Source organism: Accipiter gentilis, chromosome W (genome assembly GCF_929443795.1).
Source record: "Accipiter gentilis chromosome W, bAccGen1.1, whole genome shotgun sequence".
NCBI classification, from domain to species: domain Eukaryota; kingdom Metazoa; phylum Chordata; class Aves; order Accipitriformes; family Accipitridae; genus Astur; species Astur gentilis.
Window position 1 is genome coordinate 30112395 of NC_064918.1, and position 14943 is coordinate 30127337.

At 40.3% G+C, this 14943-nt stretch overlaps 1 protein-coding gene across 2 annotated transcripts in view; it reads left to right on the forward strand.

Annotated features, from left to right (window-relative positions):
* LOC126035435 (protein patched homolog 1-like) overlaps positions 1 to 14943 on the forward strand; it is a 132558-nt gene that overhangs the window by 55056 nt on the left and 62559 nt on the right. For both annotated transcript variants that reach the window (XM_049793981.1, XM_049793982.1), the window contains exons 3-12: positions 208 to 397; positions 1514 to 1583; positions 1700 to 1791; positions 3191 to 3389; positions 3997 to 4118; positions 5547 to 5694; positions 6284 to 6415; positions 6694 to 6849; positions 7496 to 7594; positions 8483 to 8608. In XM_049793981.1, the coding sequence (XP_049649938.1) occupies positions 208 to 397; positions 1514 to 1583; positions 1700 to 1791; positions 3191 to 3389; positions 3997 to 4118; positions 5547 to 5694; positions 6284 to 6415; positions 6694 to 6849; positions 7496 to 7594; positions 8483 to 8608 (1334 nt within the window). The remainder of the gene's footprint in view (positions 1 to 207; positions 398 to 1513; positions 1584 to 1699; positions 1792 to 3190; positions 3390 to 3996; positions 4119 to 5546; positions 5695 to 6283; positions 6416 to 6693; positions 6850 to 7495; positions 7595 to 8482; positions 8609 to 14943) is intronic.

The window sequence follows — 14943 nt, forward strand, 5'->3', positions numbered from 1 at the left end:
ATGGCATTTTTTTTAATGGGGAATATGTTTTTTGTTACACTGTTACTAAAATAAATTTGATGTTAGATTAAGAGCTACACTGTAATCAGTTTGAGGTAGAATATTCCATGCACATGGTAAAGATTTTCTGACCAGAGAGTGCTCATCATATGAATCCAGAATAAGCTGTTATTAGCTAATACAAAGCTATTAATATTTATTCATCAGTTGGTGGACGAGTGAGTCGGGAATTAAATTACACACGGCAGAAGATTGGAGAAGAGGCCATGTTTAACCCCCAGCTCATGATTCAGACTCCACAGGAAGATGGTGCTAATGTACTAACAATAGAAGCACTCAGACAGCACCTTGACTCTACACTTCAGGCCAGCAGAGTAGATGTTTATATGTACAACAGGTAAGGAGAAAAGCAAAAGTTTTCTTGATCATCTGTAACAGCTAGAAAGTGGACAGATGTTTCCTTGCATATATTTTTAATGGCTAGCACTTCAGAACCTTTCCCTTAGAACTGTGTTTTGATTTGAATGTCACTAATTACTGATGCTTGAAATTGTGGCATGATAGCAGTGACTAGTTGACTTTCTAACAAATAAAATGGTATAAGAGGTGTTGGATGAGATTCTGAAAATGTACCTTTATGAGCAGTGCTAACAGTGTCCAGCATTTTTCTTGGTAAAGGAATGATAACTGTGCTCTTAAAAATAGGACTTTATTGATGGGATTCTTAACAATGAAAAGCCTTCCAGTAGTTTGGGTTTAAAGGGAAAATGCAAATGGAAGAGAAATGGCAGTGGGTGGAATTACTGGGCTATTTAATAACATAGATGCAATCATAGTAGAGTTGGCCTTCAGAGTGTCTGTGTATACATACTGAGGGTTGGGAGTTGTCCGAAAAGCAGGAGTTGTCCAACAATAAAAATACTAAAAGTGCACCTTAACAAGGCACCAGCTTTGGGCTAGTGAGATCTCACCATGACAAGTGGTTCCTCCAGGGTTACTACTTACATGATTTCAGCACATCTAACTGATGCCTAAATGAACTAATACCTAGACTCCAATTATCTTTTACCCAGCTCCTGCCTTGTCTAAGGTGCTATAAGCCACTACAGTGGAAATTGTAATACAGGTGAACAAGGAAAACAGAAATTCTAATGGTTTCTTTTCTCCTACGTGCTTGAGTCAGAGCTAGTCTGAGCCTGAAGCTGACTTCTCTCTTGTGTCACTGAGTGCTATCTTAAGTCACAAGTGGTCTCATTTATATAAAGCCACATTTCTGTCCCTTTTAGTTGTGTCAACTAGCCTATTAATCCAAAAGTAGTTCCATTATTTTTAATTTACAGAGACTGTTTAGCATAAATGAAATAAATATTTCTAGTTTTGTCTTTCTCAATGATTCACTACTTGAGGCCACCATGTCTATGTGAGTTGCAATTTTAATGTATGTTACATTTTAAAAATAAATTTTCAGTAACTGTGAAAGAAAAAAAATACTCATTCTTTATATTTATTACAGACAATGGAAATTGGAACACTTATGTTATAAATCAGGAGAACTCATCACAGAAGCAGGTTACATGGACCAGGTAGGTATAACAGGCATTTGGTTATAACCATTTTGTAGTCTCATGATTCAGCTTGTGTTGTTTAGATTATATTGTAGTCTAACTGTGGTTTTTTTTCCCCTTTCTGACTTTGACAGATCATAGAATATCTTTATCCTTGTTTAATTATCACTCCTTTGGACTGCTTCTGGGAGGGAGCAAAGCTACAGTCAGGAACTGCCTATCTATTGTAAGCATGCAGGTTTTATAAATTTCCAGTCTGTCTGATTTTAATAGTAAAATGATGCATGATTTTGAGTTGCATCCCATTGCTTATTCAGATTCTGATTTAACCAAAAAATAAAAAATAAATTGTAATGTCTTTGCAGAAAATGCACATGGATTTTTTATTTAATTGAACAAAGATTTTTCTGTTTCTAAAAGATTATTTGTATGCATCAATTCAAGTCCTGTGTCATTACTTTTCTTGTTCTGCTAGCATGCAAAAGGAAATAAAAATTCTGAATTCAAGCTTTTTTGGAAATAAACTTCTTTTTTTTTATCCCCCCCCCAAACTACAAAAACATTGCCTGGGAATTAATTTTATTTCTAAGAAAATGTAGGTCTCTTGGGAAAAAACTCAAGTCTTCCTAAAGAATAAAACTAAAACCCTTTGCTTATGAGATCATTAAAGAAACCAAATATATCCTTTATGGGTGGTTTCTCACAATTTGCAAGTGTGATATTATATGCCCTGGATCATTCAAAGAGTTAATTGTTAATCTGTGCAGACATTTTCTGTTAATTATGCAAGAGTTAGCATTTGAGTTAGTTATTGTTTCTGTCCTGGTTTGCATATGGCTCTGAAAGCAATTTGCAATGGCTATCTCCTAATGTTTAGTGTACAGTTTTAGGTAGGGAAATAAGGGGGGTTGCATTTTCTGGTTGGGAGATTGCAAATAAAGAATTAAGCCTGGTTAAGCAGATACAGTGTGGTTTGAATCACAAAATAAGACAGCTAAAAGCCTTTGTAGTTTGTCAACATCACAAATTCAAAAGTGAGGGGTGGGAGACATGACAGTGATAGTGATGACAGCCATGGTAGCAGGAAAGCTTGATGGTTGATAGTCAAGCAGCCAGGGCATTTGCAGGAGCACAGAATTGTTATAGATAAACAAAGATCAGCTATATCGATTGATTACATTTGCAAGATGATTATTAGACGAGCAAGAAGTAATCTGATACTATGTGAAAGGATTTCTTTCCTCAGCCTTCCCTTCTTTCCCTCTCCCCTCCCTCTGAATTATTTGAAGCAGCAGTTGGTTGCTTTTTTGTTATTTATGTGCTTCATGGTTTGTTTTACTTGGTTTGTAAATGAAAGTATTTTTAACATGTGAATATTCCCTTTCATACAGTAAATTGGTATGTAAGTACTGACTATTTTTGTTAAAATCACCACAGGGCTACAAGAAAAGTATACATAAACAAATATAATTAAAACATGCATTTCATTTTATGAAACAACCTTACCAGAAAGGGTTGTAGCTTGTAACAGAAAACAACTTCATTTGTGCAAATACAAATTTAAAAATTATGTTTCAGTACTTATTTTGTCTTTTTTTGTAATTTTCCCCTGATTTCTTTTACAGAGGGAAAGCTCCTTTGCAGTGGATCAACTTTGACCCCTTAGAATTCTTAGAAGAGTTAAAGAAAATAAACTACCAAGTGGAGAGATGGGAAGAAATGCTGAATAAAGCAGAGGTTGGTCATGGTTATATGGATCGACCTTGTCTGAATCCTGCTGATCCTGATTGTCCAATCACAGCTCCCAACAAAAATTCCACCAAAGTAAGTTTGCTTATCTTTGTATAGATCTTTTCAAGGGAGGCTCTGTATGTGTGGTGAGAGAAAAGGGTACCATTCCCTTCCAAGTAATATATATTTTATGTTCTTCAGTGATTTCATTATTTGGTTCCTATTATATACCATTAGCCCAGAGTCACTAACTTTCCCTCAGCCTGTGATGCAATATTAATCACACATATTTAGAGTGAGATTACAGTTCTCAGCTACTGTCTGGGTGTGGCAATGCGGTGACACACCATTTCAGCAGGCAACATGCCTCAGGCAAATGCAGTCACTCTTGGAATAGCAGTCACTCCTGGAATACGGCTGCCTCTCTACACTGGCAAGGTCTTCCTTCAAGTAGGGCCAGTTTTGTTGACCCAACTTTATATATCCCTTTCTCAGTCACACTAGGCTTTGGAGAAGTTGCTGTTTGGTGAACAAGTATCGGGCTAGTTTGTCTACTCCATTTGTTGAACACATTTCTCTTTGTAGACTTCCTAGATGATCTTCAATATCTGTTATTTCATTATACTAGGTGTTGATTTAGGATATGAGTTTGTCTGAAGTTGTGCAACTGATGAATTGCTTCTTTAAAACTTTTTTCTAGCCTCTTGATGTGGCTCTTGTTTTGAGTGGTGGATGCTATGGACTGTCAAGAAAATACATGCATTGGCAAGAGGAATTGATTATAGGTGGTACAGTCAAGAATAGTTCTGGTAAACTTGTCAGGTAAGCAAACAAATGTTTACAGAAAATGTTAAAATTTTTCTTTGTTAGGGTTTGGGTTTTTTTTGGCAGGGGGCCAGACCATGCAAAATCAACTGCCTTTCAGAATCTGTGAATTATGCGTATTATGAACCCTGGTCTAGGAGGACATCCCTGATGAGGACAGAATTTAAGAGTGACTAGACAGTTGTTTAAACTTAAGGAGGTGTCATTGCTGCCTGCTTCTAATCTAAAATGACAGTGTACATTGCTCAGAAATATTTTTTTCCTGGCAACTTTGTTGTTTAGAGTGTATGTATAAAGCATTGAACAGTATTTAAAACACTGAACAACTTTGTGTTTTTGAAATAAGATCAAAGGAAAAAAGGGGGGGAAATAACTTTGGTAATGTGCCCACTCATTTGACTTTTCTCAGAATTCCAAAATCTCCATTGAACTGTTTGTTTAGGGTCAATACAGAGAAAAGTATATTCTTTATATCACTGTATCCTGAATATTTTTTTGACTGACAAAATAAAACCCTTGGTTTCAGACTTCTTGAAGAAGTCATGGAACACTTGACTTTGGGGGGTAAACCCCTTGAAATAGAACTGTGTTAAAAAAATAGGACATATAAAAACATTATTTAGATGTATACACTGAATCCAAAGTTATATTAAACTAAAAGAAGTATAATTCTTGCATATTTAACACAGATAATTTTTAGTAGAATTTCTGATATGGATTTTGATGTTTTTTACATTGACACTAAATATTGAAGTTTAATTTCTTACTAATTTTGATTTATTCTGAAAAAGTGCACAGATGTGTCTTCTAACAAATAGCGAAAGACTTTATTCTTGGTGAAAAATAAAATAGTTCCTTAAGCTTCTAAAATTGTTGGATACAATTAGATACTGTGGAAATTTACAATGGATAATTATTGCCTTTTGTGTATTCTTTGCTGCTTGTCAGGTGTCAGGAGTTTAGTCTGGCATTTATCTCCAAGGGATGAAAAAGACCAAGGGATGAAAAAGACCGAGGTCTTCAAATGACAAATTGCCAACAGCATTTGCAAGATCTCATAGGAATAACTGTTCCTGTGTTCTCCTCATAGCAATCTGTCTGTCAGTCGTGATCTCTATAACTGATTTGTAGGGCCACATTCTTTGCTCCTGAAACTGATCCTATTAAAAATAATGGCAAAACTCTCACTAACTTCAGTGAAAACAGACTTAGCCTCAATACTGTATAGACCAGTACAGCTGCACCAGATGCATAGTAGAATAATTACACTCTGTTCAATTTTAATGTCAACATGTGGCCTATAAAAACAAGAACTCATGCAAGCTCCTATTAGGCTCTCATTTGAGCCTTTATGCAGTAAAAACCCATTTCCTGAAAATGCTTATTTTATGCCTCTTTCTCCTCTCTCTTCTCTCCCTGTTACAGTGCCCAGGCTTTGCAAACCATATTTCAGTTAATGACTCCTAAGCAAATGTATGAGCACTTCAAGGGGTATGAATATGTTTCACATATCAACTGGAGTGAGGATAAGGCAGCAGCAATTCTGGAAGCCTGGCAGCGGATGTATGTTAAGGTAAAATTGAAAATAACCTAGATGTCTTACTATAAACTTTCACTAAGATCCACTGCCTTTAGTCATGGCTTTTTATAATATTTTGTCAAGGAAGATGCTTAAACTAGAACTGAGTGTTGTCTCCTGGTTTTAAAGTTATCCTTGTGCTGTAACAGACTATTTAAAAAGGCTGATTTCTTCTTTTTTTTTAATTAAGAAACTGCTTACTTATTCACATATGAGAAGCCATGAAGGTTTTACTGTTTGCTGGACCTTGGATTAAAGGCAAAACTCACAACAGCAAATCAATGGCAGAGTTATGGAAAGAAGAAACCTCCTTTACATTTCAGGAGTTAAGTTAAATGTTTTAAATGATCTGTGAATGCAGTGGCCTTTCCTGAAGGATGCAAATTCTTGTGTGATAATCAGTATCTTGCAGGAAATAATTACCAAAAATATTTATTTCATGTAGCATCAGTGAAATCTCTTGTATAGGGTGTGTGGTTTAACAGGAACATTAAGGCAAAAGTAGTTGATTTCAGATATGTGCTGTAGAAGATTATAATGGGCTTTTTTTTAGCCACACTAAGTTTTATTTTTCTTTCCATAGGTTGTTCATCAAAGCGTTGCACAAAACTCTACTCAGAAGGTGCTTTCCTTTACTACAACTACCCTGGATGACATTCTAAAGTCATTTTCTGATGTCAGTGTTATCAGAGTAGCTAGTGGCTACTTACTAATGGTAAGAAAATAAATTCTATTTATTTAATTGACTCCAGTAGTATAGCAGGGCTCAAATGGCTGCCTTGTTACCAGTCAACAGTCCAGAACATTTTCAGAATACTTAAAATAAAAATTGCAGTTTGTAAACATCTGCCTCAGGGTTGTCACCTATTCCTCTATGTAACATCTCTGATGTGTCTGTTCTGTTTAAAAACGCTTCTAAGTTGTGTATGTTGTTGGGGGCAGATAGCTGATAGAGAAGGATCCATTCTAATCCAATCCCTGCTCTGCTTTCAGCTTACCTATGCCTGTTTAACAATGCTGCGGTGGGACTGTGCCAAGTCTCAGGGTGCTGTGGGGCTGGCAGGAGTCACCTTGGTTGCTCTCTCAGTGGCTGCAGGATTGGGTCTGTGCTCATTGATTGGAATTTCCTTTAATGCTGCCACAACTCAGGTATGAAGGAGCCACAAGTCTGCTGCTAAATTACAAGAACTTTGTTAGTAAATGAACGCATCTCAATCAATCTTTGAGAAAAAACAAAAGCTGAGGAAGTATTTTGATTTTTAGATTTTTACTTGTGTCTTTCTCCTATCTAGTAGCTTGTGCTGTGAGAAATTAAGAGAACATGCTGCCAAACGATTTTAAAGAAAAAGGCAGATATCCTGAAGTTTGTTTAATTAGGTAGATTCTAGGATATTTGTTTTTCTGTGTCCCAATATGAGTACAAGCATCCAGTTGTATATAAGAAGCTGCAAATTTTGTCCTTGCATCTGAATATATCAGGACGTTCAACTCCTGAAAATATTTTGAAAATAACGTGAAATATTAACTGATATTCTTTGCCTACCAAAAACTTGAATTACTTTTGGTGAGGTTTTGTACCTGTAAATGGTATACTGCAAGTTCTTCAGCAGTCTTTCAGAATGAAAGTTAATAGCTGTATTGCATCCCATTGATTTTCATTTTAACCTTGGATTTGTGTTCAGAGTGTAGCGTAAAGGTTATTTTGATTAGCCATTTAATGACTAGCTGCATGGTAGATCGTAAGAATAATATAAAAATGTTCTTGTTTTTTTGCTTGTTTTATTTCTCCCCCAAGGTTTTGCCTTTTCTTGCTCTTGGAGTTGGTGTAGATGACATATTCCTTCTGGTACATGCATTTAGTGAAACAGGGCAGAATAAGAGAATTCCATTTGAGGTAATGACAAAATGGGGAGTTGGGGGAAAATAAAAGAATAAAATAAAAGAAAAAGCCTCATATAGGGAAATATATGATACCTAGAATTAGTTAGTAATGATTTTTTTAAAAAGCTTTTGTTCTAGAGATCTTTGTCCTAGGGCCTGGTTTTCTTTCCTTTTATTTATAATTAACCATGACATTCACATTATTCACATTATGAAATCTAAGATCCTCCTCACTTTTATAATCTTTTCCTTCTATTGACCTTTTTATTCTCAGTCCAAAGTTTCATATCCAAAGTACAAATCATTTAAAAGCAAATGCCAGTTTTGTTTTGTACAAGCAATGTCTTCCATGTACTCTTTCCAGCTGGTTCGGCATTCAGGCACTATAAAGTCATTGTGCTATAACCTCCATATGCTTCAAAATAACCTACTGCATTGGGAAAGGGTCCTGTGTTTGATTCTCTCTGGTTTTTTGTGTGGTTCCTGGGGTTTCTGGTTTTTTTTTCTTACATGCTTCTTCAAGACATAATGCATGCTTATTTTGTCTGAAAAATGTTGAGAAAACCAAGTGACTGCACTGATACAAAATACATCCTACTTAATAACTGATGTATTTGATATAATGTCAGTATCCATTTAGCTTTGACTTTTGAAGCCATTGTCAGCTTTAATAATGTTTGCTACCCTCAAAAAATGTAAGCACTTCATGTGTCATCTGCTTTTCTCCTGGACAGTGTACTTAGTATATTGTTTACTCTTACATATTCTCAAATGCACACTTGTATTCAGAATTTCCTTGTAATAGTTTTCACTGTTACCATGTTATATCTGTAGGATGACCCCTTCATTTGCAGGACATCACCTTATTCACGACTTGTACGATACGTCATTTGTTTTGCAGGACAGAACAGGTGAATGTTTGAAGCGAACAGGAGCAAGCATAGCCCTTACATCTATCAGCAATGTTACTGCTTTCTTTATGGCTGCCTTAATCCCTATTCCTGCTTTACGAGCATTTTCACTCCAAGTAAGTTTTTATGTTGTTTTGTTAGCTCTTGTAGATGGTGTCATCATGGAAAGTGAATGATAATAACTGTTAGTGGTAGCATTAAAGTCCATGTTCAGTGCTTCTGCAGTTCACTGAACCAATATGTGATCACTGTTTACCATAGTTCTTGGTGATAACCAACTGCTTTCTCCCCTTGATTCTGCTCCTTCTGTTTCTCACACCTTGAGTCTCTCACATCCTGTTGGTGGGTAAAAGAATATCCTACCCCATCCCAACTAGGTTGAGTGCAAAAACCAAGTATGCAACTAATCAGAAACAAGTCTCCAGCAACATTTGAATTCTTAAGGCAGTCTAGACCAGTAGACTGTACTCTAGTTTACACCATCACATTCCTAAGTAAGAATATAATCCTTTCATTGAGGTTTGTCCAATTTGCTGCTATTACAAACCGTAACCAAAGTGCAATGACAGCAGTGAGAATGCATTTACCACATTAATTATTACAGCAGCAGTTTGTACTGACTTGTTCCCAATGTAATTTTAGCAAAATGTTGGAGAAAATATCGAGAATTTTATGTTCTGTTCTGTTCTGAGAGAAAATGTGAATTTTCTGTGCTGAAGCATGTATTGCTTTCTCTCCCTTTCTCTCTTTGTCTTCCTTTTTTTTTTTTTTTTTTTATAATATACCTTCAGGAAGATGAAATATTAAGGATGCTGAAGAAAGCTTCTTTTGAATGCAAAGGCTCTGAAGAAAGCTCTGGGAAGTTCTCCTCTGACACATTTTTAACACACAAGCGATTTATAGCATTGGCTGACCTTGGTGCAGAGCAGGAAAAGTACTTTTTCAGTAGCTATTTTTCCTCTGTTATAGAATGACATTCTCTTTGAGCCCCTGACTTACCCAGAGGAAGCAAGGGCTGCATTTTTTCTTAATACCTGAGGCAATTATTGCTGTTTTCAGCAATGTAAGCATGCCTGCATTAAGCTATTAAATGGTAAAGTGTTCATGATTGCAGATACATGACCAACATTAGTAACTTGTTTACCATTTTCTTCTCAATAGGCAATTTGGTAGTGAATAACAGAGAAAGTAAAGGAGAATATAGGCATTGGTTTGATGCATAGTTGAGCAGATATCTGTGTCATCTTAAACTAGAACTTTAGTCCTAAATAGTTAACGGTATTTAGTTCTGCTGACTTGCAAAAACCTAGATCTCTCTTCTTACAGGGGATATGACAGAGAATTGTTTTATATTATGGCAAAGACCAATTCGAGTGTGTGAAATATTTCTGAAATGTAACAATTCTTTTGGAAGAAGTGACTTATGTCATCTAAATCTTGGGGTACCCAGTCTGCTGAGCTGGAAGACAGAGACAGGGAGCAGAATGAAGCCCTCATAATATAAGGGAAAATGGTTAGCAACCTGCTACACCACTTCTTAGTCCATGGGGCCGGATGGGATCCACCCAAGGGTGCTGAGGGAGCTGGTGGAAGTGCTCACCAAGCCACTTTCCATCATTTATCAGCAGTCCTGGCTAACCGGGGAGGTCCCAGTTGACTGGAGGTTAGCAAATGTGATGACACCCATCTACAAGAAGGGCTGCAAGGAGGATTTGGGGAACTACAGGTCTGTCAGTATGACCTCAGTGCAAGGGAAGGTTATAGAGCAGCTCATCTTGAGTGATATCACATAGCACGTAGAGGATAACAAGGTGATCAGGCCCAGTCAGCATGGGTTTGTGAAATGCAGGTCTTGCTTGACTAACCTGATCTCTTTCTATGACAAGATGATCTGCTTGAGGGAAGGAAGGCTCTACAGAGGGATCTGGACAGGCTGGATCGATGGGCCGAGGCCAATCATATGAGATACAACAAGGCTAAGTGCCAGGTCCTGCACTTGGATCACAACAACCCCATGCAATGCTATAGGCTTGGGGAAGAGTGGCTGGAAAGTTGCCCGGCGGAAAAGGACCTGGGGGTGCTGGTTGATAGCTGGCAGAATATGAGCCAGCAGTGTGCCCAGGTGGCCAAGAAGGCCAATAGCATCCTGGCCTGTATCAGAAATAGCATGGCCAGCAGGAGCAGGGAAGTGATCGTCCCCCTGTACTTGGCACTGGTGAGGCCACACCTCAAATACTGTGTTCGGTTTTGGGCCCCTCACTACAAGAAAGACACTTGAGGTGCTGGAGCGTGTCCAAAGAAGAGCAACAAAGCTGGTGAAGGGTCTGGAGCTCAAGTCTTATGAGGAGCGGCTGAGGGAACTGGGGTTGTTTAGCCTGGAGAAGAGGAGGCTGAGGGGAGACCTTATCACTCTCTACAACTACCTGAAAGGAGGTTGTAGCGAGGTGGGTGTTGGTCTCTTCTGTCAGGTGGCTGGAGATAGGACGAGAGGAAATGGCCTCAAGTTGCGCCAGGGGAGGATTAGATTGGATATTAGGAAAAATGTCTTCACCGAAAGGGTTGTCAGGCATTGGAACAAGCTGCCCGGGGAAGTGATTGAGTCACCATCCCTGGAGGTATTTAAAAGACATGTAGATATGTGTCTTGGGTTCAGCTGAAATGATAGAGTTAATTTTCACAAGAAGCTGGGAGGGGGCACAGCCAGGACAGCTGACCCAAAGTAGCCAAGGCTACCCCACTAAGAATTGAGTCAGACAACGGGACTCATTTCCGAAACAACCTCATAGACACGTGGGCCAAAGAGCATGGCATTTAGTGGGTGCATCACATCCTTATCATGCACCAGCCTCCAGGAAAACTGAACGACAGAATGGACTGCTAAAAACTACACTGACACTATTGGAGCATGGAACCTTCAAACACTGGGATTCACATTTAGCAAAAGCCACCTGGTAGGTCAACACCAGAAGATCTGCGAATCGTGGTGGTCCTGCCCAATCAGAACTTTTACATACTGTAGAAGTGGATAAAGTCCCTGTAGTGCACATAAAAAATATTTTAGGGAAGACAGTCTGGGTTACTCCTGCCTTGGGCAAATGCAAACCCACTGTGGGACTACTTTTGCTCAAGGACATGGGTGCACTTAGTGGGTGATGTGGAAGGATGGGGAAGTCCGATGTGTGCCTCCAGGGGACTGGATTTTAGGTGAGAATAGCCAGTGAATTAAATTGTATGATGTTAGTTGCTATATAACCCTGCCACTGTATGTCATCATACTATAGTTGTTATATGCCATATTAATGTGTCATGGTTTAACCCCAGCAAGCAACTAAGCACCACGCAGCCCGCTTACTCATTTCCCCCCACCCAGTGGGATGGGGGAGAGAATCTGGAAAAAAAAGTAGAACTCGTGGGTTGAGATAAGAACAGTTTAATAGAACAGAAAGGAAGAAACTAATAATGATAACAATAAAACCAATAAAATTACAATTCTAATAATAAAAGGATTGGAATATACAAAACAAGTGATGAACAATGCAATTGCTCACCACTTGCCGACCAATGCCCAGTTAGTTCCCGAGCAGCAATCCACCCCCAGGCCAACTCCCCCCAGTTTATATACCAGATGTGACATCACATGGTATGGAATACCCTGTTGGACAGTTTGGGTCAGCTGCCCTGGCTGTGTCCCCTCCCAACTTCTTGTGCCCCTCCAGCCTTCTCGCTGGCTGGGCATGAGAAGCTGAAAAATCCTTGACTTTAGACTAAACAGTACTTAGCAACAACTGAAAACATCTGTGTGTTATCAACATTCTTCTCATACTAAATCCAAAACATAGCACTATACCAGCTGCTAGAAAGAAAATGAACTCTATCCCAGCTGAAACCAGGACAGCCATATCAGTGGTATTACAGTAAGAATCACCCAAATCACTGAAGGATGGACTTTGATGAAAATGAGCAAAGTGCAGCGGTGATGGAACTTTGTGGTGGGTTGACCCTGGCTGAATGCCAGGTGCCCACTAAAGCCTCTCTATCGCTCCCCTTCCTCAACTGGACAGGGGAGGGAAAATATAATGAAAGGTTCGTGGGTCAAGATAAGGACAGTTTAATAAAGTAAAAGCAAAGATCACATGTGAAAGCAAAGGAAAACAAAAGATTTTATTCTCTACTTCCCATCAGCAGGCGATGTCTGGCCACTTCCTGGGAAGCAGGGCTTCAGTACTCATAGTGGTTGCTCCGGAAGACCCCCTTTCCATTTCTCTTTACTTAGCTTTTATAGCTGAGCTGACGTCATATGGTATGGAATATCTGTTTGGTCAGTTTGGGTCAGCTGCTATGTCCCCTCCCAAGATCCTGCCCACCCCCAGCCTGCTGGTGAGGGGGTGGGAAATATTGGAGAGACAGCGTTGATGCTGTGCAAGCACTGCTCAGCAGTAGCCAAAACACTGCTGTGTTATCAACACCTTTCTAGCTACCATCACAGAGCACAGCACTATGAAGGCTGCTATGGGGAAAGTTAACTCCATCTCAGCCAGACCCAATACAAACCTGAACTGGCTTCAGCAACTGGCGCCCAGCAACTCCTCAAGACCAACGTCTTCAACCTGCAGACCATGGGCGTGGCCCACACCAAATGCACCAGCCACAAGCTCTGGATGCAGCATGCAACAATCCAATGCCACACACCATCTCTCCTACCCTGACAGACTGTTACAACAGATGGAGCTCCAAAGTCATGGATTAAACGAACTCAACGCACACGTTAGAGGGCTGGCCTGTAGACTAAGGGAATGATATCTCTGTGTGTGTATATATATCAAAGACAGGGAAAGTGGTGGTGATTAATTGGAAAGTTTAAGATCTGGGCATGACGTAGATGGTTGTGTTGGGTTTGTGTGGCAAGGTTTTGGTAGTGGGAGTTTACAGGGGTGGCTTCTGTGAGAAGCTGCTGGAAGCTTCCCCTATGTCCGACAGAGCCAATACCAGCCAGCTCTAAGACAGACATGCTGCTGGCCAAGGCTGAGCCACTCAGCGATAGTGGTAGCAGCTCTGTGATAACATATTTAGAGAAGGAAAAAAAGTTGCATCAGACACAGAAACGGCAGCCACAGAGAGGAGTGAGAACATGTAAGGGAAACAACCCTGCAGACACCAAGGTCAGTGAAGAAGGAGGGGGAGGAAATGGTCCAGGCGCCAGAGCAGAGATTCCCCTGCAGCCCGTGGTGAAGACCATGGTGAGGCAGGTTGTCCCCCTGCAGCCCATGGAGGTCCACGGTGGAGCAGATATCCACTTGCAGTGCATGGAGGACCCCATGCCGGAGCAGGTGGGTGCCCGAAGGAGGCTGTGACCCCATGGGAAGCCTGCGCTGGAGCAGGCTCCTGGCAGGACCTGCGGATCTGTGGAGAGAGGAGCCCACGGAGCAGGTTTTCTGGCAGGACTTGTGACCCCGTGGGGGACCCACGCTGGAGCAGTGTGCTCCTGAAGGACTGCACACCGTGGAAGGGACCCATGCTGGAGCAGTTTGTGAAGAACTGCAGCCCTTGGGAAGGACCCACATTGGAGAAGTTCGTGGAGGACTGTCTTCTGTGGGAGGGACTCCATGCTGGAGCAGGGGAAGAGTGTGATGAGTCCTGCCCCTGAGGAGGATGAAGCGGCAGAAATAACATGTGACAAACTGACCGTAAACCCCATTCCCCATCCCCCTGCACCGCTGGGGGGTTAGGTAGAGAATCCGTGAGTGAAGTTGTGCCCAGGAAGAAGGGAGGGGTGAAGGGAAGGTGTTTTGAGATTTGGTTTTATTTCTCATTACCCTACTCTGGTTGATTTGCAATAAATTGAGTTAATTTTCCCCAAGTGGAGTCTGTTTTGCCCGTGACAGAAATTGGTTGAGTGATCTTTCCCTGTCCTTATCTCAACCCATGAGCCCTTTGTTATATTTTCTGTCCCCTGTCCAGCTGAGGATGGGGGAGTGATAGAATGGCTTTGGTAGGCACCTGGCATACAGCCAGGGTCAACCTACCACAATGGTATAGAATAAAGGGTGGATAATGTCCTGGGTTTGGCTAAGATAGAGTTAATTTTTACAAGAAGCTGGGAGGGGACACAGCCAGGACAGCTGACCCAACTAGCCAAGGGAATATTCGATACCATATGATGTCATGCTCAGTATATAACTGGGGAGATGGCCAGGGGGAGGAGGGATCGTGGTTCGGGAAAGGGCTGAGCATCAGGTTCCAGGTGGTAAGCAATTGCATTCATTGTGCATCACTTGCTTTATACATTCTTTTATTAGTATTATTCTTATTATTACTTCTTCTGTCCTTGTGTTGTCGTATTAAACTGTCCTGTTTTACCTTTTTCTTCTGATTGTCCTCCCCATCTGACAGGTGGGGGGGAGGAGTGAGCAAGCGGCTGCATGTTGCTTAGTTGCCAGCTGGGCTTAAACCA